General features: G+C 43.3%; 1 protein-coding gene across 1 annotated transcript in view; it reads left to right on the top strand.

Moving 5' to 3' along the window:
- Positions 1–9,786: 9,786 nt before the first annotated feature.
- Positions 9,787–10,330, top strand: part of LOC103617174 (olfactory receptor 10AC1) — a 1,617-nt gene continuing 1,073 nt past the window's right edge. Inside the window, exon 1 of the mRNA XM_008635436.2 lies at positions 9,787–10,301. Within this exon, the coding sequence (XP_008633658.1) occupies positions 9,787–10,301 (515 nt within the window). The remainder of the gene's footprint in view (positions 10,302–10,330) is intronic.

Below are 10,330 nucleotides of genomic sequence, written 5' to 3'. Positions count from 1 at the left end.
AAAGACATTCCTGGAATGAAGTGAATCTCAAAAAAATTCAGCGTAACGGAGAAGACTGTTTCTGGGTAGAGATGTAAATGCTGGCCTAATGTTGTCAGTACATCAGACATCACAGACACAGCTGACTGCATGGAAATACTTCTGCTTTTGTCTTATTATCTGAATTTTCAGACTTCTTTTTTTTCTTCCTCAGTGTAGTGGAAAGTGCTTTTAGCCCATTTATCTGCCTGGATGTCAGCACACCTTTCAGACTATTGACCTTCCACTGCAGCAGGATAGTCAAAATTCATGTTTTTCCACAGGTTTTCTCTTTTAAAGAAATACTCCATGAGACAAGTAGAGACTTGGTCTGCTCCCACTTTTGACTAGGGCCTAATGTTGTGGGATGATGAAAAATCTCTATTACCAGTGACTTCACGCTTTTCAGGGTGGCCTTGTGCCTTTGTACTTTCCTGGCATGTGTAACTAATTGACAAGCAGAGCTATATTTTCCTTCTTGCATTCCACCTGCCATGCAGGCATTTCCATTGCTCCACAGTCCTCAGTTTCTGTGCACAAAATGGGTACTATTAAATCTAATATGAACCCCTGAAAAGAAAAATCTGTAGGAAGGTTGTTGTCTGGGAAAACAACTGGGAATAGTCATGGAGCTTCTGAAAGGAGACTTGTGGTTTCTCAAGGCCATAGTAGTGATTTGAGAAAATATGGATATTTTTTCTCCATCTTGGGTAAAGTTGGGTAAAGCCCTGGTTTGGAAAAAAAAGGTTAATTCTTAGATACAACTACATGCATTACTTAATTCCAGTTAAGTTGTTCTTCTGATTTTAGTGTCCAGTAGTAGTGCTGAGAAACACATATCAAGTTTCCTATCTCAGTGACCTAACTTATTCAACACTAATACTGTTCCAAATTTTAGGCAGCAAAAGACTCCTCATCAAACCCTCCAACAAATAATAATACCTACTGCCAGCTCAGCTCAAGGCATCAGCAATGCAATAGCTAAAGGCTCTGCCTGCTGAGCACTTGCCTAGTACCACAGAAGACAGTGGATTTCATGCTTTTCATTTCAGTACCAGCTGAAATGCAGTTGCTTAGCACAAAGACCACTGGCTAATGAGCACAGCAGCTCAAAGGAAGGCATTGCATTTACGTGGTGCTTACTGCAAAGAAGGTCTTCAGTGCCTATGTTCCTTCAACTCTATCACCTTGTGACTTTCTGCAAAAAAAGAGTAAAGAAGGCTACTCTGTCTCTATGCTGTGCTAACAGGCTGTTTTCCAACACTGTCTTGAGCTTGTTTTATCTCCTTTCTGTCCTGTTCCCCTTTGCCCCCCTACTTCCAGTCCCAAATACCAGAGGTTTGTTACAGGTCCATTAAACCAACAGTAATGGTCAGTAGCTCTAAATCACATCTCAGGGGATTCTGGTTGGAAATTAGGAAAATTTTTCGCCAACAGGCAGCACAGCACTGGAACTGACATCCAGTGTGGTGAAGGAGTCTCCAGCCTTGGAGGCTCCCAGGATTCTGTTGGAAAAGTCCACCATGATGGGATGCAGCGTTAGTGATACTCCAGCTCTGAGCAGGAGGCTGGGTGTTCCACATTTCTGTGATTCAGTGAAGACCTTTTGTAGCACTGGAGAACATTGTGGGATCACAGTTTCATTACACTTCCCATTCATCAGCCTGAAAGAACAGCTGAGTACTTAGCTCGGTTTGTTGCTCAGGCTGTCACAGGGTCTTCAGCCTATGTTCCCTAATCAGGGGAAATTAGGTTTTGCTAATAAAAGAAAGTTGCTAAAATGGAATATGGAGGAAGCTTTTCTCAGTGTTTCAATATAAAGGAAAAAGGCATAAATATGCTGATCAGCTGGCATGTGCTCTAACAAGCAGCTTATTTCTGAATAAAAGCCTTTGCACCAAATAGATCCATGAAAATACAGATTGGAAATCATTAGGGGCACCAGAGGTATCAGGCTTTATATCACCCATCCAAGGCCTAGATCTGTTGTACTGGTCAACCAGTACTTGATAACTACAGGTGTGCCCACAGTTCCCCTGCCCAGGACACGGCTCAGGACTGACAGCTGAAGGGCATTTGCCAGCACTATAATGCATGGTGCCACACAAGGTTATGGGATAGAATAGAATAGAATAGAATAGAATACAATAGAACACAATAGAATAGAATATCCTGAGTTGGAAGGGACCCCATAAGGATCAAGTGCAGCTCCTGGCATTTCCAGAGAGCTCAGCCAAGCATGAGTCCTCTGTTACTGCCATGTCTTCACTGAGACTCACAGAAGGTGGTAAGGGCCTAATCTTTTTGCCCCTTGTGACCTACTGTCCTCTTCTTTCCCCTGTTCTTTCAAGCAGCTCATAATTCTGTTGTGCTATGTGATGTCTCCTTTCAGATAAGGGCTTTGGTCACCCCTGAAGCACAATGAAGAAATTTAATATATGACATATCTGTAGACAGGGATCCCTGCAGGCTGATAAGTCTCTCCCTATGTCTAGCAGGTCCTCTTGCAGAAAAGCTATTAAAAATCTTTCTCTCTTGCATCCACTTGTCCTGAAACTATTTCCTGTAATTCTGTGTTCATGGACACCTGGACCAGTAACATTTTACTGCATCTCATCCTGTATTCTGCAGTGGTGCTGCAATGCTTGGCTTTGTGCTAAGAATAGTTTGCTGAATTCTCACTGAGTTGTTTTAGCTTCTGGTCTAACATTACGTAAGAATATAGAGATGTTGTGAACACAAGAAACAAAACAATAGAAGTAGATAATATTAACATCATTGTGTGAGACAATAAGTGGAAGTGATGCTAAAGAATGCTGAAGGCAACAGCTGGATGCACCTGCTCCCCTGCTATCCAGTCCAGCAAGCTGCTGTATTTGTGTTTTCTAAAACACAGATTCTGTCCACAATTAGGGACAGATTGCTCTTTTCTTTCACCTCCAACTGACTTTCTTGAAACACAGCTTGAAACAACCCCCCGAGTTCAGTGCCAGAATGGATCCTACAGCCCATCTGCAGTCTCTGACCACACATACTGAGTGTCTATTACAGGTCTTCTGTCTGAACAAGCTCCAGTTCATCTGGAGTTTGTACATTCAGTTTGGGATGCTGGTTTCCAGAGTTTATTTTCTGCAATAAGCTTCTTCAGAAAAGTGTGTTGGTCTAATAGCTTTTTACCTCACTATTCTGAAAATGAGATTTGGGCTTCTAAGTGACACAGAAGAAAAATGTCAATCTAGATGACCAAATATGAGATGGGAGGAGGAGGCTTAAATAAGTGGTAGCTGGGTACATTGAGGATGAATTGTGTGCAGCATCAGCTTGGGATGGTGTCTCCTGTGGAGAAGTTCATAAGAGAATGAGTTTTTCTGGCTTTTCTCCCAAGGGCTGCAGTTGCATCAGAACAAATTAGGCAAAAACAAATTATGTCCCCAGGTGGAGCGTCTCAGTCACTGCCACCCCAAGGAAGAGCTCAGGTGAGACAATGCCTCATTTACCATTGCATAGGGAACAATAAATACATGATTTTCTGAAGTCAACACCAGTGACTCTCAGCAAGGCCCCAGACTGTTGTCATCCCTGCCCCAAGAGGGGCTGAGCACTGCTCAGCTCCTTCAAAGACCATGAGAGTTGCAGCTATTCTGTTTCCTTCCAGATGAGCCCTTCTGGCTGCAGCGACTTAAAACCCAAACTTTTAATTGGATCCACAGAGACATCCACAAAGTTGTCCAAATGAATCTGAAAATAACTTCAGATACAAGAAGAAAACTTAGATCTGTCTTCAGAATATCATTCTTCTTACTACCCTCACCTTCTTTCTTGTCTTAACTACTGGAGTTCTAGTTAATCTTTTCCAGGGCCTGTAGCCTAATTTTCAGTTTGTCTGTCTTTTTCATTTTTACTTGCTCTTCTCAGGTTAAATATTTTCATTCTTTCATTCATAAATTCCAATTTTAGATTTGTCCTTTCTCTCTCTAGTTCTAAACTAGCTTTCTTCTAGTAACTTCTTTCCAAATGGGAAAAGCTTGCATGTTTATGATACTATTAACTGATCTGTACAAACATTTTTTTTTAGCAGAAATGCAGGACAATGCCTTTGGCTGGGTTAGACTATGAGTAAGTACAACGAGGTGAAAGAAATGCCCCACCTTTAACAAATCATGAGGAGTAGTCAGCTGCCAGGCTGCCCGCCCTTTTTTTGGCAAAACACTGTTTTGGTTGGTGTATGGTCGAGCATCTTTCCCAGACTGAGTTCCCAGGCATGGTTTATCAAGCCAAACAACAGAAACTTGAGGAGAGCAGCGTGATGATTTTTCTCACCACAGCAAATTGATGCCAGCCATCCTGCTGTTACCACCTCAGCCACTTTCAGTTCCCAGTTTCCAGAAAACTCTGAACATTGTGGGAATAAGGATTCACTGCTCCTCCTAAAGGCTATGCCCAACTGTTTCAGTGTCTTGCCTCTGTGGGAGACAACATTTCTTGACTCCTGTTTACTACAGAATAGGGATCCCATGCCTGTTAAATAGTCTCTGTCAAGATGCAGTAATTTTCAGCCCTCAGCCCTGCCATGTTAGGATCATAATCAGCCTTGCTGGAGTCAAAAATGCACTTTCTCAAAAGATATTAGCATTTATTTTTACATTGCCGCTCTTAACATTTTCATTAGAGTGAATCTTACATTTCATCAACCACCAAAACCAATTCAAGCAATCCACCTTAAAACTGCCTTAAGTTCCCTAATCAGATAAGTCACCATGATGTTTCTGAATAACACAGTAGCTTCTGCTACTGAACATACCTGCAGCAGAACATCAGTGCAGCTGCGAAAGCCAAAATCTTTGCTTTCTGCAGCAGTATGATACCCCCAGAGGATCAATATCAGCATGCTTTTGCATGCAAAAAAGATCTGCAATCTTTCTTATCGTCTTTCTTCTCTTTTACCACTGGCCAGTTCATGTTGCTTGAACATTGTTTACAGCCTGCTGAAGAACTTTGTGTCTCTGTCAGGCCAGAGCAGCGGGGCTGTCTGGGCTGAGAGTGCCATTTCCCTGGCCACTGCTGGGACCAGCTGTCCCTCTCCTCCAGTTTTCCTGGTACCACTCTCAGCTGTTTCCATTTTGCCCAGATTGCTCCAGATTACGCTGAGCTTCCCAGTTTCTCTTGCCTTCTTTGGAGCAGGCTGGCAATTCACGGGTGTGGATGGGCAAGCCTAGCACTGGCCCTTTTTCTGAAGACCAAGGGGAATATCCTCTGAAGTATGTTGCAATTGCTGATAGAAGCTGATATGATGTGATTCATTAACCGTAGCTGGATTCCAAGAAGCTCCTTATACAAATTCGGGCTAAGGCAGGCCAGTCCCAAAGCCTTGCAGGCACGTACTGAAAAAAAATCACTCAGTTAAGAGTGCGGGGGAGGAGAGCAGGGCTGAACTCTGCAGCAAGGCAGAACGTACAGCTCTATAACATGCTGCAGACTCAAGACATGCAAACACTAATGCCAGCGTGCAGCTTTTAATAATCTATTATGAATTTGGCTGTAAGCTGATGCAATGAAAATGCTGGGAACCTGAAAGGTGTGGGCTAGAGGAGGAAGTAAGGAGTCGCTTTGACATGCATATTCTCATCCTCTGCTGCTTGTTGTTTGTCTGGTTGCTGTGTGTTCTGGCACTGGGCTGCACAGCTCACTCCAGCTAGCACTCCCCTCTTTGGGGAGCTGTGTTTTGGAGGTAACGTGTGGGAGTGTGTTGAAACGTTGCGGGTAGGTGTAAGTTGCATGTTAATAAATGATGGCTTATCTGCACACACACACAAACTGAAACAGTAATTTGCCTGACTTATTTCAGTGGAAGGCTGGGCACTATGGTAAAAAAAATTAGTGCATATAACTGCTGACTGTGTGGTATTGGTTACTGGGTACGTGCTGACTCACCTCGGTTCACCTCCAGTCCAGCAGGAGGAAAGGACCATCTGAAGATGAGAAAGTTGGAACAGACTTGTCAAAGTAGTTCCTGATAATTACTTTTGCACTGTTACCAAGGCAGCAGATTGTCTCCTACAGTTAGGGTCAGAGAAGAGCATAAAGTAAGAAATGGCCCAGAACCCCCCAATTTTCTTTTGTAACACAAAGATAAACTCTACGTGAGTTTAATTAATCAGCTGGTGTTCTGAAATTCTCACAGAGTTTACTAGAGGGAGCAGTCTCACTCTGCAAAGCATTTGACTAAAATAGACTTCACTGTAAAGATTTGCTTCCATTTATAATCCGCCCAATTTGCTAGGTGTAATTAGAAAATAACCAGCACCTCGATTTTGCTCCTGTTACAGCTGCAGAGACAACGTGTCACCGAGAGAGGCTTCAGGGTTGCTCTTTTGTTCAGTATTATACAACAGTGACTAGAATTCAATTCAGATTCAGAATTCAGTTTTGTAAATGGCATTCTGTGCCCTAAGTTGTTTGCAGAACCTTAAACAGTAAGAAGTGTAAGGAAGAAAGCTGAAATTAAAAAAAAAAAAAAATCTGAAATTTAGGGAAGCGAGTTGAGAAACTAAAGAGGTTAGACTCCACTGTCACAGCTTTAATTCCAAAAAGTTAAATGACAGGCTTAAAATAGAGTAAGAAATACTTAAATACAACTTTAGTTGTATTTCGTATTCCAGATGTGGCTACATGTAAGACAGACAAAGGGGAATAATCACTTTCCTTCACCTGCTGGACACATTCTTACTATTGCAGCCCAGTAAGTGGTTGGTCTTTGTTGCTTCTTCCTGGCTCCTGTTTCTTGCTGTCCACTGGAAGCCCAGGTCCTTTTCCAAACACAGTCAGTCCCAGACTGGACTGATGCATGAGGCAGTTTTGTTCCAAAATGACTATGCCACATAGATAAAATATTATAGAAGAATATTTTGAAAGGATTCCTTCTAAACCAAGCCCTGTGAAAAATCTTGAGGTACCATACTTACATGCTTCTGCCAAGCAGATCCATTTTAGCAGTCAAAAATCTTGACTCGGCCTCTCTTTTCTACTCACATAAGGCTACAGATGTCTTTAATTATTTCAGTGTAAGTGGCCAGGAACGAACGTAACAATGGCAATAGAAATAAACTGGGCTCAAATAATCTCAGTCCTATCAAGTGCTGAATGGTGATGTCATCCGAGTCAGTGAGAAATAATGGGTCACCGGAACACGTGAAAACTCCACACACAGATGCGTTTAAAGTTTTTATATCTGTTTTGCTTTGCCTCTAAGTGTGAGTTTAGTTTAAACTTACTTAAAGACCCACAGAGTTATTTTTATTTAAGAAGAGCAGCAATGCATTTTGTTACTTAAAATGTTGCCACGCCAGGTGCAAAGCAGTCCTACCAATAATCAGCTACTTCCAATTGCTTCAGTGAAAAGAACAAGAGAGGAGGGTGCTGCAACCCTGCCATCCTCTGAAGATGCAATTACATCCTATTGCTTGATTTACAGAAAACCTGCAACTCCCCCTTTCTTGGAAGGAATGGAACTGCCTGTCCTTGGTGCAGGGAGGGCAGAGGCAGCAGGGAACAGGACAGACTTCTGTGTCATATTGTATATAAGGAGCTGGGTCCTGCAGAAGAGCAGAGGATGGCTATGAGATACTGAAAAAAAACATTGGCCCACAGCCAGAGAGACCCCAGACTGGGCAAGAAACAGAATCTCAGCCCAAACTGAACAGCACACGTCATCAAGAGGAAGCAGTCTCTGTTTTCTTACCTTTTAACCCAGAGAAGGTAGGTTGTCACTGGAGCAAACAGCTCCAAATGAAAGGAAGGGAAACCTCTGTTTCTTCCCCACTTCTTAGCCCTGTTGTGTTTAGTAGAATTCTCTTAAAGCCTCAGTAATTGGAGTGAGGGGAGCCCCAGCTGGTCCTCAGTGACTGAGTCCACAGTCGTGTACCAACCCATTACTCCTGTTTTCAGTGAAGACCTTCTGCTTGCATAGAGTGTTAAGAAAGATTTACAGCCAGACTGCTTAGAACTGCTGTTGGGGAGGTCTTGCAAAATGTGGATGTAGGAGTTAACCATGGCTTTATAACTGCTGGAAACTGTGTCTAGCAGTAGCACTTTTTACCTGCTTTTGCAGGATCGCTGCTCTCTCTGTGTTCTCTAAAGAGCTCCTTCTTGGTCTTCACTGACTGTCCATTATTTTTTAGTCTTGGAACTTCTGGTATTTTCTTCCTAGCTTGTTAATTTTGCTGACTTATGCTCTGAGGCAGAGAGATTAATTCCTAGTTTTGCACCTGAGGTAATATCATTGCGGATATTTTCATATTCACCTGAGTCCCCAGATGTTTTGAATCCTGCTGAGATACTGAATCACAAGGAAACCTTGCGGCAAAAATAAAGGCAAAGGTCTGTAGGCTTAAGCAGATTCACCTCCTCAATTGTATTGATTATTTTTTCTTGAGTTCTTTTGAAATATCTTTTTGCAGGAAAATCCTCATGTCTACTAATGGCAATTTCACATTCCTTCTATTTGTCTTTGATGACATTTCATGTAATTTTCCAGTTTGTTTCACACTTAAATACTGCTGGGATTTTAATATAAGCATAAGTCTTCAAGGAATCTCTGATTTTATTCCTGTTTTACAGCAAAATGTAGGAAGAGTTGGAATTATTCCTTGTAGTAAATATTGTATTCAATGATCCATATGTGAGCAATGAATACTGTTCAACCATGACCAGTATATGTAATTTATTTTTGTATGTCTCTCTACATCCTTATCTTTCCTAGATTTTTCAGCTTAAATAGCTTTGTATCACTCCACATTTCTAGGAAGTTTCTGTTCTTCCTGTGAGAAGCAAGATCTCAGTTTCCAAGTCCAAGATATTAGCATTGTGTTTCCCTTAACAGACTGTTATAGAGCATGTATGTTGCCATGGACATCTTTGGTTTTGGGAATGGAAGTTTGTTTACTTCAACTCTGATGCCATAGGGCTGAGCCAGGCATAAAGATGTAAGCAGCCAAAATGTCAGCCCTAATTTTGGAACCCTCATGTCTAATCACTGAAACCCTGTTTCTGAATGAACTTTAAGGCAGATCCACTGTCGAGAAGGGGAAAGCCAGTCAGGGAACACCTCAAATTCCCACTTAACTGGAGTCAGGCTGTAGCACAGAAGTTCCAGCTCACTGTCTGGTTGTCCTTGTACATCTCTGACACAGAAGTGGAGGATTGCATTAGTGGTCTGAATAGAGAATGAACAGGTCTGCCTGGGAGTGGACGCACAAGAGGCAGCAGCAGCACAATGTCTGCAGGACCTAGGTGTTGGTGGTCATCAATATCCAAATGCCTTCTTAGGACACTCAGATCAAGAGGAACAGTCCAATAAAGACTCTTAAAAGCAGGACAGGACAGAGACACTAATCAGTGTCAACTCCTAAAGGGTATCTAGTGCATGTTCAAAACCTGCACATGGTCACAAACCTAAGAACAACTCAGAAGAGAGGAAGACCCAAGAGTTGACAGTCTTTGTCACCAGTGTCATGGCAAAGAATCCTAGGGAGATCATTTGGGCACAAGAACCTTGGTGGTTGGGAGAATATGGGTCTGAGAGTGTGCTGAATGTGGCTGAGTGAAATCGGGTTTGAAGATTGGGGGTTTTTTCAATGAAATTGCCTTCCTCCCTACCCAATAAGCTTTACTACACTGGTTCTACAGTACTGCAACATTATTTCCTATATGGAATTGATTGCCAGGCATCAGGTCAAATTCAGCTGTTTCTCTTCTGTTTCTCTCCTGTAGATGCCATGTGAAGGCTGCATGGAGAGGGACAATGTGAGCACCGGTGCAACCACGGAATTCCTCCTGCTCGGCTTCTCTGAGCTGCTCCGTCTGCGGGTCCTGCTCTTCCTTATCTTTCTCATTGTTCATTTGCTCACATTGGCAGGGAATATGATGATCTTCGCGGCAGTGGTCATGGAGCCCTCACGCCCTCCCATGCTTTTCTTCCTCTGCCAACTCTCTGCCATCGAGCTCTGCTACACTTTAGTCGTTGTCCCCAAGGCGCTCCTCAGCCTGGTAGTGGTGGACGGCAGCACCATCTCCTTCCTGGGCTGTGCTGCTCAGATGCACCTCTTCGTGGCCCTCGGGGGGGCTGAGTGCTTCCTGCTGGCGGCCATGTCCTACGACCGCTACGTGGCCATCTGCCAGCCCCTGCGCTACGCGGCGGTGATGAGTGAGGGCCTGTGCCTCAGGCTGGCTCTCATGTGCGGCCTGGGAGCCTTCGCGGTTGCCCTGGGCTTGACGGCGGGCGGGTTTCCCCCCCCCCTTCATGCAGTCGAACACC

Source organism: Corvus brachyrhynchos, unplaced genomic scaffold (assembly GCF_000691975.1).
Source record: "Corvus brachyrhynchos isolate BGI_N302 unplaced genomic scaffold, ASM69197v1 scaffold176, whole genome shotgun sequence".
Classification (NCBI taxonomy): Eukaryota; Metazoa; Chordata; class Aves; order Passeriformes; family Corvidae; genus Corvus; species Corvus brachyrhynchos.
This window is presented reverse-complemented; position numbering and strand designations above follow the sequence as displayed.